This window comes from Terrapene carolina, unplaced genomic scaffold (assembly GCF_002925995.2).
Source record: "Terrapene carolina triunguis isolate 2854851 unplaced genomic scaffold, T_m_triunguis-2.0 Scaffold32200, whole genome shotgun sequence".
Classification (NCBI taxonomy): Eukaryota; Metazoa; Chordata; order Testudines; family Emydidae; genus Terrapene; species Terrapene triunguis.
The window spans coordinates 294,558-312,637 of NW_020696551.1; the positions used below are offsets into that span (position 1 = coordinate 294,558).

The 18,080-nt window shown below is 57.0% G+C and overlaps 1 protein-coding gene across 1 annotated transcript; it reads right to left on the minus strand.

Annotated features, from left to right (window-relative positions):
• Positions 1–4,279: 4,279 nt before the first annotated feature.
• LOC112101713 (proline/serine-rich coiled-coil protein 1) lies at positions 4,280–15,655 on the minus strand. Its single transcript, XM_024192587.1, has 7 exons — positions 15,640–15,655; positions 14,095–14,151; positions 10,894–10,951; positions 9,616–10,159; positions 8,079–8,232; positions 6,446–6,715; positions 4,280–5,731 (listed from the first exon to the last, which is right to left on the minus strand). Exons 2-7 carry the CDS (start codon positions 14,129–14,131, stop codon positions 5,649–5,651), a joined length of 1,146 nt encoding a protein of 381 aa, XP_024048355.1. The 5' UTR covers positions 14,132–14,151; positions 15,640–15,655; the 3' UTR covers positions 4,280–5,648.
• Positions 15,656–18,080: the final 2,425 nt, after the last annotated feature.

The window sequence follows — 18,080 nt, forward strand, 5'->3', positions numbered from 1 at the left end:
AGGGGCACGGTCCCACCAATGGGGGCTGGAAAAATCAGGTATTGATGGGGGAGGGGCAAGAATCCCAGATCCCACTTCGGGGGCTTGACCAGCCCCATGGCTGGGCTGGGTGCAGCCAGGAAGGGCCCAACCGCTGGGCATAAGGGGGAGCTGTCCTGTGCCATGAGACTGGCCAGGCCCGAGGCATTACCCTTGTGTGCTGCCCCAAGGATGCCCCCCATCACTTGGGCCCCACATTGGACCTCAGCTCTGCCTCCCACCAAGAACAAGTGGTGCAGGGGGACAGGGACAGGCCCAGCCCGTGGCCAGCTCCATGCTGGTTTTGTGGCCCCATGGCCCCAGCCATACTGGGTCTGGGGTTTGTTTAGCTGTTGCATTGTGAAGAACAGCTGAGCCCTGACTTGTGGCCTCCTGCGTGAAGCCACGTGCTCTGGGGCCGACTGGGCAAAGCCGTGTGAGGAGCGACCCCCGGGCTCTGGCCCTAACCCCCCGAGCTGTGGGCACACACACGTGGCTGGCTGCTCGTTGCCCTCAGCTCATGGATGCCTGCTGCAGGGGGAAGGCGGGTAGCTGAGGATCTGGGACGCTCTGACCCAGCCTCAGCCGGTGTAAATGGGCTCAGCTGCTGTGAGAGCCCTGGGGGCTCAGGCCAGGACGCCGCCCTGTGGCTCACACGTGACAGCCCCCAGTTAGCTCAGGGCTGGGCGGGGGGGCGGGGGGAGATCTGTAGAGCATGAGGCAGCACCCTGGCTCTGCTCCCAGCCCCTGGTCCACTGGCCTGGGGTCAGGCCCCTCTAGTTACCCCACCCTCACTGCTGTGTCCCCAAAGCCCTGCATCAGCTGGACCCAGGCTCGCCCAGGCACCCTGCTGCCAGAGCCCCCTCCGAGGTGTGGGGCCCGCTGGGGGGATCCAGCGACAATTCTGCCAAGTGCACAGCCCAGGTGGGTTGTTTTACTGCAGGACTCAGCCTGTGTGTCAATTCAAACCCAGTCCTGGCTGAGAGGCTACTTTGGCCAATGCTGGAGCTTCTCCCCCTGCAGGGTGCACCCCAGGGGGGCGCAGCAGAGCCAAGGCAGGTCCCTGGGTTCTGGGCTAGGCTCTGCAGGGGGTTGAGTTTGGGGCAGGGTCATAGGCACCAGGACTCCTGGGTTCTGCTCCCACTTGTGCTACAGGATCACTAGGTGACCTCAGGAAAGTCACTAGGACTGAGCCATAGCCCACTGACTCCCATGGAAAGACCCCAGTGGCCCTAATCAGGGCCCCCAATCCTGGCTCCCCACTGGGCTGCCAGAAGAGATGATGTCAGGGTGGGGGCAGGGAACTGGAGCAGCAGCACCCCCGAGGCTCAGGGGGGTTCCTAGCACCTGCTGGGGGGGGGCTGAGCTCAGCTGGCTTGAATTTGCTCCTCTGCCCGCATAGGGGCAGGGGGGGCCCTGCCTCCCGCTGCTGACCCACCCTCTCCCACCCCGTAGATGAGCCTTTTCCTCCATGTCCTAGCCACCAAAGCCGCCTGCCTGGCCCAGGAGTGGGGCTTCGAGAAGAGGGGCCCAGTGTGAGTCTTCCCCCTCCCCCCGGTGCCTGGCACACTACGGCAGAGCTGGGCAGCCCTGGCTGGCAGCGCAGCATGGGAAGTGCTGACTGAGGCCTGCTCCCAGAAGGAGAGAACCTGGGGGTGTTTCTTGGGGGTGGGGCAGCTCTGCTAGGGGAACAGCCCCCACCCCCTCAGTGTGCTGCAGGGGTAGGTGTGGGGGAGGGGAGCTGTATTGTGCAGGGGGGTCTGTAGGTAGCAGTTTGGGGGTGGGGGAGAGGTCGGTGCAAGCAGGGTTGGTGTGGGGATGGACAGGGGAGGGGTCAGCACAGGTGGAGTTGGTGTGGTGGGAGGAGGCGGGCAGGGGAGGGATTGGTGCAGGCGGGGTCGGTGTCTCTGGCCTGGCCTGCCCCCTCTGCCTGGCGCAGGCTCACTGGGTGACCTCAGGAAAGTCCCTAGGACTGAGCCATAGCCACCTGCCTCCCATGGAAAGACCCCAGTGGCCCTGCACAGGGCCCCCATGCCCAGCTCCCCACTGGGCTGCCAGAAGAGGTGATGTCAGGGTGGGGGCAGGGAGGCCCCACGCCCCGGCTGAGCTGGTGCAATGGAGCCGGAGCAGCAGCAGCCTGAGGCTCGGGGGGGGTGTCCTAGCACCTGCTGGGGGGGGCTGAGCTCATCTGGCTTGAACTTGCTCCCCTGCCCGGGCCAGAAGGCAACAATTACACGGGAGCTGCTCTGCTGGTGGGAGCACCCGCGCTGGGTGACAAGGCACCAGCGCAGCCCCAGCAGCTCCCTACATGCATTAACGCCCTGGGCCCGACTCTCCCAGGTCTGCAGAGGGGGTTACTCTGCAAGGAAAGGGAGCCAGAGGCCCAGCTCCCACAACAGGCTGCCCGGGACGGGCCTCTCCATAGGGCTGGACGCTGCTTGCCAGGGCCCTGCTCAGTTCTCTCCCCAGCCCAGCCGCTGCCTTGTGGGAAAGAGACCAGCAGCCACCGGCTTTGTTTAAAAATAGAGTGTATTAAAGAGAGAGAGTCAGGTACGGAGCCGAGCCCTTCTGCAAGCGTTAGTGTTTCAATGCCCATAAACAGAGTAAAATAGCTCCTCTTTTAACAACGCTTGTGCCAGGTAGGTGGGGCCAGCCGCCACGGGGGGCTCAGTTCACAGCATTTCAGTGCCACACCAGCGCCAGTGTTTGCAGACCCACCTGAAGCATGGGGGAGATTTTCCAAACAGCTGGAAACCTGCAGCCCCTCTGAAGATCAGGCCACAGGCGGCTCCGGCTGGCTCCCAAGAACGTGGGCCCCAGATCAGCTGAGCCGCTTTCGGCTTGGATACTACCTCCAGGGGCCTCTCCGAGGCTCAGGCCCCAGTTACAGAGCATGGGGGGCGCTGCTGCGCAGCACGAGATGGTCTTGGCTAACACAGGATCCTAGTCCCCCCCAGCCCCGAGCTCCCACACCAAGAATCCAGAGCAGAGCAAAGGGACGGTCCGGCTGTGCTGCGCCCATCGGGGCTCTTTGCTCAGCCTAAAGCTAGACTGACAGGTTGTGGGTCAGCTTCACGGTGTGAGCCAGGGGTGTGGTGGGTCTAGGGATCCAGTGCTGGAGGGGGAAGGGTTAATGTTATAATACAGGGCCAGGACCTCCCACCCCTGTGGAATGGAGGTAGCTCTGCTGCAGCTGATGGAGAGACACCAGTTTACACCAGCTGAGGATCTGGCCCAGCTTTCACGGAGTTGTTTACACACACACTCTCTCTCTCTCAGATTCTGCCGCCCCTACTGCAGCTGGGCTGGATTTTCATCCCCCCGCCGGCACCTTTCTGCCAGGGCAGCGAGGCCCCTGGGGCAGGGAAGGATGTTCCAGCCCCACTGCACGCAGTGGAGACGTGCTCACAGGAAGTAACTCACAGCAGGAGCGAAGGCAGCCCTGGAAACCCAACTCATTTGTGGGCCTAACCTGCCTGCCAGGGTGGGTTGCCCAGAGCCCTAGTGCCCTGTGCCAGGGTCTATACCAGGGCCCTAGTGCCACTCCTCCATCCTTCAAAAACAGTTGTGTCAGACACCTGAGTTTTCAACCACAGGAATTTGGGATGAAGTGTCTCTAATTTCCAAAGAAATTTTCCAATTTTTGTTGAGAAACTCATCCCAAAACTAAGTATTTTGATTCTGAAATGCAGTCGTGGTGCTTCATGCACCCGTTGTCCTCTATTGCCTGGGCTCCCTGGCAGGGCTAAGACCATAAGAATGGCCCTACTGGGTCAGACCAAAGGTCCATCTAGCCCAGTATCCCGTCTTCCGACAGTGGCCAATGCCAGGTGCCCCAGAGGGAATGAACAGAACAGGGATTCATCAAGTGATCCATCCCCTGTCGCCCATTTCCAGCGTCTGGCAAACAGAGGCTAGGGCCACTATCCCTGCCCATCCAGGCTAATAGCCATTGATGGACCTATCCTCCATGAACTTACCTAGTTCTTTTTTGAACCCTGTTATGGTCTTGGCCTTCACAACATCCTCTGGCAAGGAGTTCCACAGGTTGACTGTGCGTTGTGTGAAGAAATGCTTCCTTTTGTTTGTTTTAAACCTGCTGCCTACTAATTTCATTGGGTGACCCCTAGTTCTTGTTTTATGAGGAGTAAATAACACTTCCTCATTTACTTTTTCCACACCAGTCATGATTTTATAGACCTCTATCATATCCTCCCTTCGTCGTCTCTTTTCCAAGCTGAACAGTCCCAGTCTTTTTAATCTCTCAGATGGAAGCTGTTCCATGCCCCTACTCATTTTTGTTGACCTTTTCTGTACCTTTTCCAACTGTAATATAGTTTTTTGAGACATTTCCCATCATGCCCCATGGTCTCTCCTCTTGGTGAGAGGAGGCCATGCATGATGGCAAATGCCAGGCCAGAGCAAGTAATGGAGGCAGAATCCAATCAGGGAGCCTGGCACACAGAGATTGGGAGTGTGAGGCACCCAAACTACAATTCCCATGAGGCACTGCTTCCCCTTTCCATGGTGCACCATGGGAGATGTAGTCTGACCAGGGAGCTTAACCTTTAGAGAACAACGGGGCACAAGACACCTGAACTACAACTCCCACAAGGCACTGCGGCAGCATTTCAGAATCAAACTATTTTGGATTTTGATTTTCCAGGGAAGCCCCGTTTCCTGGCCCGCTCCATCTATAACTACTAAACACGTAGGGAGGCAGCCACCATATGAGATCAGGCGAGGCCAGCATGGTCCACACGCACGGAACAAGTTCAGCATTTCCCACTCCTCCATCTAAAAAGCAAAGTAAAACTAACCACGACCCCCCCGAAGCGCCTTCACTCCGGAGGCTCAAAGCTGGGGAGTTCAGGCTGCCAGCCTAGCAGGTGGCGGTCCTGAGTTCTCCTGTGTCCTCCAAGCTGGCATGTGCTGCTGACAGATGCCCGGACACAGCAAGACAATGCCCCGCAGGCAGGTGAAGGGTCAGTCCGGTTCTGGCAGCACGAGGAGGATCAGGGTCTCGGCGGTGTGTGGTCCCAAACCGTTTTATCGCAGTCCAGTGTCAGGGCAGGAAGCCGAGTGAGGCAGGCCACATGGACTTGGGGGCATCAGACATCCATCAATGGACGCAGATGGCCAGGGGGAGGAAGATTAAAGACCAAAGCCCATGTGCTGGGACGACATGGATCCAGGTTTTCCAGAGAGCTCAACACCCACCATGCAGAGCCCTGCTGCAAACCTGGCTCAACTGGGGGTGCTGGGCCCTTAGCGCTGGGGGATCCTGGGCCAAAGCCAAAGTGATTTCTCAGGGAGCAGCCCCAGGCCTGCGGGGAGGACAAGTGGCTGTAGGGTTAATGAACAAGACAGCCACTGACGGGCTGCAGAACACACAGGGCGAGATGGACAGCTTCTGCCACAGGAATCCTGCAGCGAGGTGGCTGCAACCTAGGCCTGGCCACAGGCAAGGACTCTGCTCTCACCGACGGGCAGCTTTGCTCCTGAAGTGTCCATGCAGTTACGTAGGAAGCCTGCAGGCGGCGCCAGCCCTGGGGCAAACCGCTCTCAGGGATTGCTCTGATCTGCAGCTCTGCTCCCATACGGCTCACACCCCACACTGCGGGAGAGCTTTACCTCAGAGAGCTGGGCAAGGTCACCTTCCGGGGCGGCTGCAGCCTGCTGCCTGGAGTGGCTGCCCGCTGGGGGCCGGGGCCTGCGGGCAAAGGAAAAAGTCAGTAGGAAGCGCAGCCCAGCCCAGCCGGAACGTCTGAGCCTCTAGGGCACAAGGATACAGGATGCTGCTGAGATCTCTCTCCAGCACCAGATGGCCCGGGCCACTGGGGCTCCTGGCCAGCAGCTCGGGGGCCTGGGCTAGGCTGGGGAATCGGTTCTGGCAAACCTGGCAGTAACCTGGGCAGCGTCACTGCTTGGAAATGGAGATCCAGCTCCAGGTGCCACCAAGTGGCACCCTATGGGCATCAGGGCACGAGCCAACCGCTTAGACCATTGTAACAATGCAGAGACACTTCCATGCTCCTGGGGGGAGGGGCAGCCCAGCTAGAGCTTGTGTGCCCACAAAGCTCCAGCCTGGGACAGGATCCCAGGGGGCGGGGTGGGCCACCCCCCCATTTACACTCTGCAAGCGGCTCCAGCTCCCAGCAGGACTAGGGGCCACGGGGCTGCTCTGGGGGGCTGGGCGGGGCTTACATGGGCACAGCCAGGCTGGCTCAGGGGTGGCGTCTATGGCGGAGGCACTAATTGCCCAGGGAAGGGCTGCCTTGGCCCCCTGCTAACGCAGAGTCTTGCTAACTCAGACCCAGTCCCAGCCCAGCGCGAGCAGGACACGGGAGCTCCCCGCGGGTCTGTCCCAGTCCCCAATCCTGGGGCGAGTGATGTGCTCTGCTTGCCCCCCCCCCGGGGCTCTCACCTCTCTGTCCGGCTGCGCTCGGCAGCACCCTCCTGCCAGCTGAGCCATGGCCCATGGGCTGCGGCTGGCTGGGCCTCCTGGACACGGCAGCCCTGCTCAGGACGACACTGCGACTGGCTGGCTTGGGGATGCCGCTGGGCATCAGGCGGCGACTCGTGGGCACAGGGGCGGCCGTGCTCGTGGCCTGGGTCTGGTGGGCATGTGCACTGCGGGCAGGCCCGGCGCTGGCTGGGAGCTGGGGAGCATCGTCCCTGGAGGCCTTAGCCCGACCTGATGGGGCAGAAAGGAAAGCAGGAGCCATTAAGGCTGAATTCAGGCAGGTCCCAAGAGAGCCCCCCATGCCCCCCTTTCCTTGGGTGGGGAGGCACCCTTACTCCCACCCCCACTCGCAGTCCCTTGGGGGCTCTGCCACCCCCTCAATCCCCAGTCACTGGAGGGCCCTGCTGCTACCCCCCCCAGGAGCTCCACCATTCCCCCTCCCGCCCCCGCTCACAGTCCCTCGGGGCTGCCAATAGCCCCCCCATCACCCGAGGCTCCACATTTACTGCCCCTGCTCGTAGTCCCGGATGCCAACTGGCTTTTAAAGCCCGAGCCTGGCCCTGGACTCCCCCCACAGCCCCTGATCACTGAGTGCAGATCGCTGACCGAGGGGCCAGGGCCTGAACATGTTTGTCCTGATTACGCTGCTGCGATCCCCATCTTCCCCTGCCCTTCCTCGGCTCCCACTCCAGGCAGCAGCCGATCTTGCCAGTGGCTGCAGGTGACAGTGACTGAGATCCGATTCTGCACCCCCTTTCCCCCTCTGCAGCCACAGCACTTCGAGGCCTGGCGCCCGACAGATCCTCACATCAGGCTGTCTCAGAGCCACGAAATGTGGCTGCCAACAACTGCCGGCACAAAGCGCAGTGGCTAACTCGAGACCTGGGTGACATCCGGGGCTGACTCTTTGGGCTACTGGAGGGACCTGATTTGATGGCTGGTTCCTGGGAAGCGTGGGCTTGTCCCTGGCCCTGATGGCTCAGCAGAATGGGTTAGCAGCACTTCTCTGGAGCTGGTCCATGCTGGAGGCCAACCCAGTCCCAGCCAGCCCGTCCTGCTTGGCACATGACAATTATTTTCCAGGCATAAAAACCCATTTTGTTTTCTTCTCCCGCACTGGAAGGAGGCCCCTCCCAGAGCAGAGCACTACGGGGCGCTGGCTCCCTGCTGGATGAGAAGGGCGTGCAAGGGTGGGAGTGGATTCCCAGAGACCTCATGCGAGACACCCTGAGGCCGGCTCTGGCAGGGGCAGCAATAGGGACCTGCAAACACACGGCCATTCGGGGACACATCCTGCCTGGGACATCTATACCCTGGGATCCCAAATCCTCCCCACAAAGGCAGAGGGGCAGCGCAGCCGATCTGCTACTGATGAACCTGGGAGGCATCGGCCCCTGCCCCTCTGCATGGGCCCACGCTGCCCCCAGTGCCCACTACGTGCTAGACGGTGCAGGGCCCGGCTCGGTGGCACACAGGGATGCAGACCCCCCCGATCCCATGCTGCCGCTGCACGGCATGCCCCGCACAGAGGGCGAAGCGAGGAGGATCAGCTCCCCACCCCCGTGCTCAGCAGTCTGCTCGGAAGCCTGGTTACCTGCACTTGCTTCCTGAAGTGGTTCTGCTCTCCTGCGGGGCGGCGAGGGCTCCTGTGCAGGGCGGGGCTGGGCGGGGGACGACCTGGGGCCCATCGGTTCTCTCCTCCCCGCTGCGGGCGATGCACGGCTGTGGGGCGGGTCCTGGAGGCTCAGCTAATGCGGCAAGAGGGATAAAGCGAGGTGAAGTGGTGATCAGACACCTGCCTCTCCCTGGCGACCGGAACCCCAAAGCACACTGCAGTCTTCAAATTGACATAGCAATAACCTGGGGGGTCAGGCAGTCACCTCTGGGGGGCGGGACAAGGCTCCACAGCAGCAGCAGAGGATTGGGTGGCAGGGGGAGGGGGAAGAGATACTGTCTCCAGCTGTAGCTCTGTGGGAGTTCAGGAGGCAGAACATGCTGGAGGTCACACTCCTGATGCCAGGGCATCTTTAAGACCCACAAGCGGCCAGGCCCTCGGTTTTAGATCCCATCTGAACGACCACCCCGGGTAGCAGCACAGGGCCCCCCCCTTAGGGCCGCACTGGGGCATAGGAGACAGCAACCCCCACTGGGCCCCCACTCCTCCCTGCAGCCCCTCGGTGCTCCTGAGAGGTCCCCCACCCCTGTGCTGACCTGGCCCAGTCCCATTCAACTTGGGAATCCCGACAGCCCAGCAGCGATGTGAGCCCAGGGACTGGGCACCCTTAAGTGACACGAGAGCCCCCACACGGGTCCCTACACGTTAGCACCTGCTGCCTGCACACCCGCAGGCTCGGTTCATTCAAACAGTTCCCCCAAAGGCACTGCCACGAGCCCAGCTCTTGCTCTGGCTGCCGCATGGGATGCCCCAGTTCAGCTCACTGCCCTGGTTTTTCAGCCCCAGGGCCAGCAGGAGGCACCCCAACCTCCTGAGGACACCAGGAGGTGAACGTTTCATGCCAGGGGACTGGCTCCACTTTACAGGAGGGAAAGCTGATAACAAATACTTTGCTCTTGGACAGCACTTTGCATGGCGGGAAAGTCGTGACTTGCCATGGACAAACGGGAGGCCTCCCTCAGGGAAGGGCTGGGTCAAAGCCAGTTGTTTAGGCAGAATTTAAAGTTTTCGCTTGTTGAACTAGAGTTCCTTGATCTTATGCTTGGGAGGCCAAACCTCCCTCACGTGACCTGGGTGCAGCGCTGCCTGCCTGAGTCTGCAGACAGACTGGGCCGGTGCCGCTGGTGCTGCTCAAAGCTCTTCGCAGGTGCCTGCAGTTTGAAAGTAGACACCTGTGGTCAGTTTCATGGCTGCTACTGGGAACTGTGGGCAGCAGAGAAATTTACAAGCATTGGGTCTTGGCATGAGCGTTGTGCAGCGCCAGGAAGGCACCGGGACCCAGACACGGAGCAGCAGATCAGGAGGTTCGCGGTGGATGGGAGAGAACGCTCCTTCACCCTTCTGGCAGGAAGGGGGGCTGAGTTCCAGACTAACCCCTCACCTGCCAGAGCTGGCCATGGAGGACAGAGCCCCACGCAGGCCCCCCAGCACCTCTCCCTCTCAGCAGCCCATCTACCTTCTTGCTGCTCTGAGGTCTCTTTGTGGGCGACAGAGCAGGGCCCTTGCTGGGGGTGGATTTCTTACGGAGCCGTTCGCTGCCAGCGGAGCAGCTGCCCAGCTTGTGTCGGAGGCGGGGGGGAGTCAGCGCTGCTCTGGCACATGGTGAGGGGCTTTTCCCCAGGGGGAGGGGCGTTTCTGGCTCCACGGTGGGCAGCAGCGCCCTGACAGGGCTGTTCTTCACCACGAAGGTCTCGCGCCGGGGGCTCCGGGGGCTCGCCCGCTCCTTGTGCAGGAGCCGCGCGGGCATAAGGGGCTCCCCGGCTGGACCCAGCGCCCCGGAGCTGGCGTTTTCCTTCTCCTGCAGGCTGCATCTCTCCAGCTGCACGGCCAGTCGGTTGGCCTCCTTCACGATCTCCTCCAGCTTCTCGGGACTCAGCGGGCTCCATCGGGCCAGGCACTCTCTGGCGCCCTCCCTCTGCTGCACATTCAGGTCGAGCCTTTGTGCCACGCCCCTGTCAACGTGCCGGAGCTCCTCCTCCTCGACACGCTCCTCCTCCTGGCTGTGGGTGCAAAGCTACGGTTACCAGAGCCCGGACGGAGCGGAGACCACCCAGCTCCGCACGGCTCAGGCTACAGCCGGAGGCAGGGAAGTATTTCCTCTTTCCAGCTGCACCTTGGTTACTAACTGGAGCCAGTCAGAGCCTGGCTGACCTGCCTGGGTGGGACTTGCCCTGCCCTTCCTACGTGTCTGACCTGGCAGCTTTACGGCTTTGCAGTGGCTGATCAGATTTACCACTCAAGGGGCTGACCCTGCGTGCGCACCAGTAACTGTCCGCCCACGACTGGTCCCAGCGAAGGCAGGAGGTCTGCTTCCATGTTGGCAGGGTCAGACCCCAGGAGAGCAGCTGGCCCAGAGGGATGCTTGTGGCTGAATCCCACCATGTTTGTCAAGGATACAAGGGGCCAGGCATAGCTTTTTTGGCAAGTTAAGGCTGAAGCACCGCAAGCCCAGTTTTCTCGCTCCTCCTGTGGCAGGTTCCCAGAGCCACAAGGCCCGACACCCTGCCAGCGTGGAGTGAGGCGGGAGGGACATGGACAGAGCTCTGCCCTCCTAGCAGGCTTTCCACTCAGCGCCATCGGCGTGATCAGAAACCTGGGAGGGCCCTTCAGTGCACAGACAGAAAACGTTAAGGGGAATGGATAGTAAACCAGACCCGCAGCTGGTGTAATTCAGCTGTTGGGTTCACTGACAGGTTGACTGACACCAGCCGAGGTTCTGGCCCTTCAATCTTACCTGTCTGAAGGAGAAGACAGACCAAAGTCAAACTTCTCATCGGTGATAAATTTTATATCTGGAAAGAAATATTGATCCATTGTTAATTGGTTGAAACTACAGTAAAGAGCTGAATTATCAGACACAGAGATGAACACAATATGTTGGGGGGGGGGGGGGGAAGAAAGAGTCAACGTAGCTTTTGTAAAGGGAAATCATGCCTCACCAATCTACAAAAATTCTTTGAGAGGGTCAAACAAAGATGTGGACAAGGGGGATCCAGTGGATATAGGGTACTTGGATTTTCAGAAAGCCTTTGACAAGGTCCCTCACCAAAGGCTCTTACACAAAGTAAACTGTCAGGGGATAAGAGGGAAGGTTCTCTCATGGATTGGTAACTGGTTAAAAGATAGGAAACAAAGGGTAGGAATAAATGGTCAGTTTTCAGAATGGAGAGAGGTAAATAGTGGTGTCCCCCAGGCAGGGGTCTGTTCTGGGCCCAGTCCTATTCAACATATTCATAAATGATCTGGAAAAAGGGGCAAACAATGAGGTGGCAAAATTTGCAGATGATACAAAATTGCTAGTTTAAAGCTGACTGGGAAGTGTTACAAAGGGTTCTCACCAGTGTTCCCTCTAATTTTTCCCCACACATCACTGCCATATTGGTGCACATAACAAAATTCATGTGGCGGGGGTGGGGCCAAGGGGTTCAGAGTGTGGGAGGGGGCTCAGGGCTCGGGCAGAGGGTTGGGGTGCAGGGAGATGAGGGCTCTGGCTGGGGGTGCGGGCTCTGGGGTGGGGTTGGGGATGAGAGGTTTGGGGTGCAGGCTGTCCTGGGGCTACGGCAGGGAGAGAGGACTCCCCCCCACTCTCTCTCCCAGCGGCAGCACCTGGGCTGGGGGGGAGAGGTGCCTCTTCCTGCCGCAGTAGCTCCAGGGCTGGGGCTGCGGGATAGGCGCCTCTCACCCCACCGCTGCAGGTCCAGGCCGGGGTTGGGCTGGGGGAGGGGTGCCTCTCACCCAGCTGCCGCAGGTCTGGGCCGGGCTGGGTTGTGGCATCTCTCCCTGCTGCAGCCTGAGCAGCGCTTAATAGGCTGCTACGGAGCCGCGCAGCTTAGAGCAGGGGTTCTCAAACTGGGGGTCGGGACCCCTCAGGGGGTCGTAAGGTTATTACCTGGGGGGTTGTGAGCTGTCAGCCTCCACCCCAAACCCCGCTTTGCCTCCACAATTTATAATGGTGTTAAATATATTAAAAAAGTGCTTTTAATTTATTGGGGGGGGGGGGTGTCGCACTCAGCGGCTTGCTGTGTGAAAGGGGTCACCAGTACAAAAGTTTGAGAACCACTGGCTTAGAGGGAACTTAGGTTTTCACTAAACTGGATGGCTAGAAAACAAAATGGCAAATGAAATTCAATGTTGATAAATACAAAGTAATGCAGATTGGAAAACAGAATCCCAGCTATACATACAAAACGATGGGTCCTAAACTAGCTGTTAGTGCTCAAGAAAGATCTTGGAGTCATTGTGGATGACAGAGAGAGGGGCAGCCGCCGCTCACCGGCCATCCAGCTCTGAAGACAGCGCAAAGCAAGGGTAGCAGTATTGCAACCCCCCTACAATAACCTTGTGACACCCCCCAGACCCTTCCCTCCCACAACTCCTTTTTGGGTCAGGACCCCTACAATTACACCACCATGAACATTCCGATGTAAATAGCTGAAATCGTGACATTTATGATTTTTGAAATCCTATGACCATGAAATCGACCAAAATGGACTGTGAATTTGGTAGGGCAACAAAAAGAGTTTGGGGCATAGAACAACTTCCGTATGAGGAGAGGTTAATAAGACTGGGACTTTTCAGCTTGGAAAAGTGACGACTAAGGGGGGATATGATTGAGGTCTATAAAATCATGACTGGTGTAGAGAAAGTAAATAAGGAAGTGTTATTTGTCCCTTCTCGTAACACAAGAACTAGGGGTCACCAAATGAAATGAATAGGCAGCAGGTTTAAAACCAACAAAAGGAAGTTTTCTTCACACAACGCACAGTCAACCTGTGGAACTCCTTGCCAGGGGATGTTGTGAAGACCAAAATCATAAACTTGGTTCACAAAAGAGATCAGTTCCTGGATAATAGGTCCATCTATCAATGGCTATTAGCCAGAATGGGCAGGGACACAACCTCATACTCTGGTGTCCCTAAAACTTTGACTGCCCAAAGCTGGGACTGCACAACAGGGGATGGATCGCTCAATAAATACCTTGTGAAGTACCTGGCATTGGCCACTGTCAGAAGACAGGATACTGGGCTCGGTGACCCATGGGTCTGACCCAGTATGGCCATTCTTGTGTAATCAAGAGAACTTATCTGGTGTCCAACGACTTGGTATCAAAGTTCACATGGGGACACTAGCTAGGAGTAAGGCAAAGAGATTCAGGGCCTGGGGCAGACTGAAGCAGCACCACTGACTTCAGTGGAATTACATCAATCTACGCCGCTGTGCACCTGGCCCCTGATTCTCAGAGGTGCTGAGCCCTCACAGCCATCGCGGAAGTCGCTGAGTGGCAGACCTCCACCTCCAGAGCTCCAGCCCTAGGTGACTTGTCAAGGTCCCACAAAGTCTGTGCAGAGCCAGGAACTGAATCCCGCTTTCCCCAGAACCCTGATTCTGCTGCCACTTGCACTGGTGTAAATCAGGAGCGATGGCATCGAAGGCAATAGCGTTCCACTGAGGAAAGACCAGGATCAAGCCCAGAATCATGACACCTGGGCTTGTAGTGCTGCACAATGATCCCAGGGCCAGTCGCCATTAGGGGACCCTCGCACACCTGAACGTTTTAATCAAAGCAGCCCATCAATCTGATTTCCCAGTAGTCCGTTCTCTCAGTTTGGTGCTGCTCATGTTTGTCCTGAGTCTCTCAGGCAGCCCCAAACCGCCCCTCGGTCAGGTTACTGGGCCCCGCCCCTTTCTGGGTACAAGGACAGCGGTGATGAGATTGCACAGACACGCCTGCAGCTGGAGAGAGTCATGTTATGGGGCTAGCGGGGGGGATCAAGCAAACGGGTCACCTCCAGATCTACCAACACGCTAAAAGCTCCTTCCAATGGAGCAGTCGCCTGGCGAAGTGCAGCAGGAATAAGTTACCTGAGTTTCTCTGCACAGCAACAAACCTAAAACCAGGCCAAACTCACTTTGTAAGTCATGTTCCAGCCCCTACCTTCTTCTTCTGCCATCTCCATTTTTCCAGGGAGCATCAAGGTGGACCAGGGACTATCTGAAAGAGAAACATGCAAAAGGGTGAATTAAATCTACTCCGCACTATGCAAACCGCAAGGGGCTGTGACGTTACACCCCATATTCTTCATAGAAATATGGTTATGGAGTGAATATGCAAGATGGGTTTTGTAAGGTCTCATTGGAAAGGTTCTGATTTCCTGAATGCGATTATCCAATTTGTGTGCCTGGATCATTTCTGAATCTAAAGTTGACTCTGAAGTTCTGAATCTACATATTGACTATGGAACAATTACAACTGGGTGTGTATTTGGGAGACACCCACCAGACAACAGGCCATCAGCCTTGATGGGCCATTAGGAAGAAACAATAAGACTTTGAAGATACTTATTTCTCTCCTTACTGAGGGCTTGTCTACACTGGCAAGTTTCGTGGCCAAAAATTGCCTTTTGGCAACAACAACAACAAAAAGAGCATATACACGACAATGGGACAAAAATATTCCATCCCTACGAGAGAGAGAGAGAGAGAGAGAGAGAGAGAGAGAGAGAGAGAGCGCGCGCGTGCGCGCCAGTGTAGACACTGCTGATTGTTTTGTGGACAGAACTGGCTTTCCCCCAGTATCCCACAATGCCTGCCCTGATCGCTCTGCTCAGTGTTTCGATCTCTGCTGCCCTGCAGGTATGCGCCCTCCCCTTTCAAAGCTCCGGGAAGTATCTGTGTGCTGCTCCCTTTGGGGAACAAACAAAGAGCAAATCACTGGACTGCTCCTGTTCTGCCCGGCACTAGGAACACAGACTACTGCTGCGGGGGACGGGGACATTCATAGATTCATAGATTCTTGGACTGGAAGGGACCTCGAGAGGTCATCGAGTCCAGTCCCCTGCCCGCATGGCAGGACCAAATACTGTCTAGACCATCCCTAATAGACATTTATCTAACCTACTCTTAAATATCTCCAGAGATGGAGATTCCACAACCTCCCTAGGCAATTTATTCCACATTCCTCAACAGGGAGAGCTCACAGAGCTACTCGTGATGCGGCTCTTGGCAGCTGAGGGGGCTGTGGGAGAACTCACGCAGCGATCAGCTCCTCCTTCTCACAACACTGCACTGTGGGATACATGGCCATGGTGCATTCGGTGTCCCCAGTGTGGACATGATCTGCCGACAGAGGGAGCAGGTGTGAACACCCTTTGGCAAGTTTTGTTTTGTTGACTTTTGGGTGTCGACATAAGTTTTGTCAACAACATTTGGTAGCGTAGACAAGCCTTGAGAGGTGTCCTGGGATGTAGCTGTGACACTACTAGGTCAGGTGGTCCTGTCACCTGGTACCAACCACCACCTTGGACATCTAGTAATTTTCCACTAAAAGGCGGGGGAGGTCAAGCCTGGGAAACAAAAGATTCCCGCCTCATGTAAATCTTATTGAAGGCTGGGGAGTAAGGCAAACAGGACTCTCCCTTCACTGCCTTCCCACCTGAGAAGAAAGACTGCTGAAAGCACCTGAAGAGACAAAGGAACTAACCTGAGGAAAGGCAAGGGCTGAGTCCAGACAAAGGGCTGGTCTACACTGGCAACCCACGATAGCGCTGTCACGTGGCTTGTGTGGTCGCGGCAGAGCAGAGCACGGCAGGGCAGAGCTCTCCCAGTTTTTTCACACCCCTGAGCGAGAAAGTTAGAGCTGTAAAGTGCCAGTGTAGACAAGCCCTTAGACTATGTCTACACTGGCAATTGAGTGACAAAACTTTTGTCATTCAGAGGTGCTAAATCCCCCCCTCCCCAAAAGACAAAAGTTTGTGCGATTTCTAACTGGGGGGGGGGGGGGGGGGGGGGAAGAGGTTGTGCACCTCTCTCTTCACATTGAGGGAGAAGGCGAATTTTTATGAGCTCACGCTGTGCAGATCTTTCTATACAGCACAAGACAATATGATCTTGGCTGTATTTTCCAGAGCGAAGCTGCACTTGAGTGCTGGGCAATTTCCTAGCTGAACCGTCTCATAGAGAGCGGGTGCTCCCTACCTGTGTGTGCTGCCAGAGAGCCTGATTCAGCAAAACAGGGAGAGGGAGCCCAGGCTAGTGGAGCAGGCGGGCTCAGTGAAATCCCAGTACCTCAGGTGGCATCCCATAAGGGGGGTTTAACTCATCACAGGGGCATCTGTATTGCAACCACAGGCTGGTCATTTTGGATGAGCAGTAACAACTTTTAAGCCATTACACGTATCCACACGAAAACTCACAGCCCGTGGACAGAGATACAGCAAGATCCTGGAAGGTGCTGTGGTCAAAAACACTCTCAAATGAACAATCACTTCCATCGGAAACATTCCTCACCTGTCATTGTGGTAAGAGGACCCCTTACTAGGAAGCTTAAACATAACGATTTGTCTCTGTTTTCTCCAGCTTGGGCATTTGCCAGCCCTGCATGTATATCATCGTTCCCCACACGACCAATGTGTATGTGGGGGTAGGGGTTTAATCAGTTTCCCCTGCGGTTGTGGGAGCCGTCAAACAGCAACAGAGGAGAGAAAAACACTTGAAAAACCATCTAGTTGTAAAGCCACAAAAATAAGCAGGGGCAACTCCCTCTCCCAGAAGAGATCAGCCCTTCCCAACAGCATCTGATTCCCACGTTTGCCGACAAGCCCCACACACACTGGAAGCTGAGCTCTTTAGGTGCTAGTTCATTCTCAGCCCACTCCCACCTGCTCATTTGTTCCTGCTCACTCATGTCAGGCTGGCAGCACCAATTTCCTGTAAGTAAATCAGGCAGAGCATCGGAGCATTGATTTAGAACACCCACAATGCTCCTGGCCTCGGCAAACAGACACAGGCTGGGCAAACTGGGACGTTTCCCCTCCGCTGACACTTAACACCTCGACAACCCTTCCTTTTACCTCGTCAGTATCTACCAGCCCCCAGCCTCTGAGCACCTTACAGTCACAGCACATTGCCCCTTGTAACGCCCCCGGGAGGCAGGGCAGGGCTGGTAGCCCCATTGCACAGAGGCCCACAGAGACTAAAGGACTTGCCCCAGGTCCCGTAGGGAGTCTGTTGCAGGGCAGAGAATTGGATGCAGATGCTCCAAGCCCAGGGGAGCACCCTAACCACTGGGCAATCCTGCCTCTCGCTGCACAGGTTCACAGCCCTGGACAAACAGCGACTAACCCTTGCAGCCCATCAGGTCGGCTTGTGGGGGAGCGATTTTCCCAAGGCTAAACAGCGAGTCAGTGGCAGAGCTGGGAACTGAACCCAGAACACCCCACCCTGTGCTCAGACACCTATTGCCACAGGAGTAAACCTGGAAGCCAGAGATCATTAAGAAACATGGGGGGAGGTCCCCTAATGAGGGGTAGGTACAGCTCACCCGTTCTCTCCAGGGTGCTGAACACTGCTTCTTCTCTACCAGCCTCTGAGTAGGACCCTGGTACATCTGCAGCCTCCCTCACGCCCTCTGGCTGCTGGATGGAAGAAGTGAAAGTGACTTGATCCTTGTCACTGTCCCCAGGCTCACAGGGCTCTTAGTAGCAGCCATGAAACTGACCAGAGACGTGTTCATTTTACACTCATGCTTGGGAAAGCTTTGAGCAGCTGCGGAGACACAGGAGAGGCTGCAGACTCAAGCCATTTCTGCACTACAAAGTGACTGACGCAAGTCTCATCAGCATACAGCTGCCGAAGCTTGTACATGGCTTGGACACACAGATACTTGGCTGCTTCCGTTGGCGCGGTATGCTCGCCAGGAGTGCTTGCGTCGATGCAAAGTGCAGTGGACTGTGGATATGTGCCATGCGCTGCTGTCTGGTGTGAGGCCTCTGGGGAATTATCACAACGTGTTGTGGGATAGAAATGACTCGCCATGGGATCATTGGGAGCTCAGGGTCAAGTTCCCAGCATGCAACTTTCTCTAGCCCCATATGCCATCCATAGCCCATACATTTTCACTTTTTTTAAACCCCACGGCAGCAC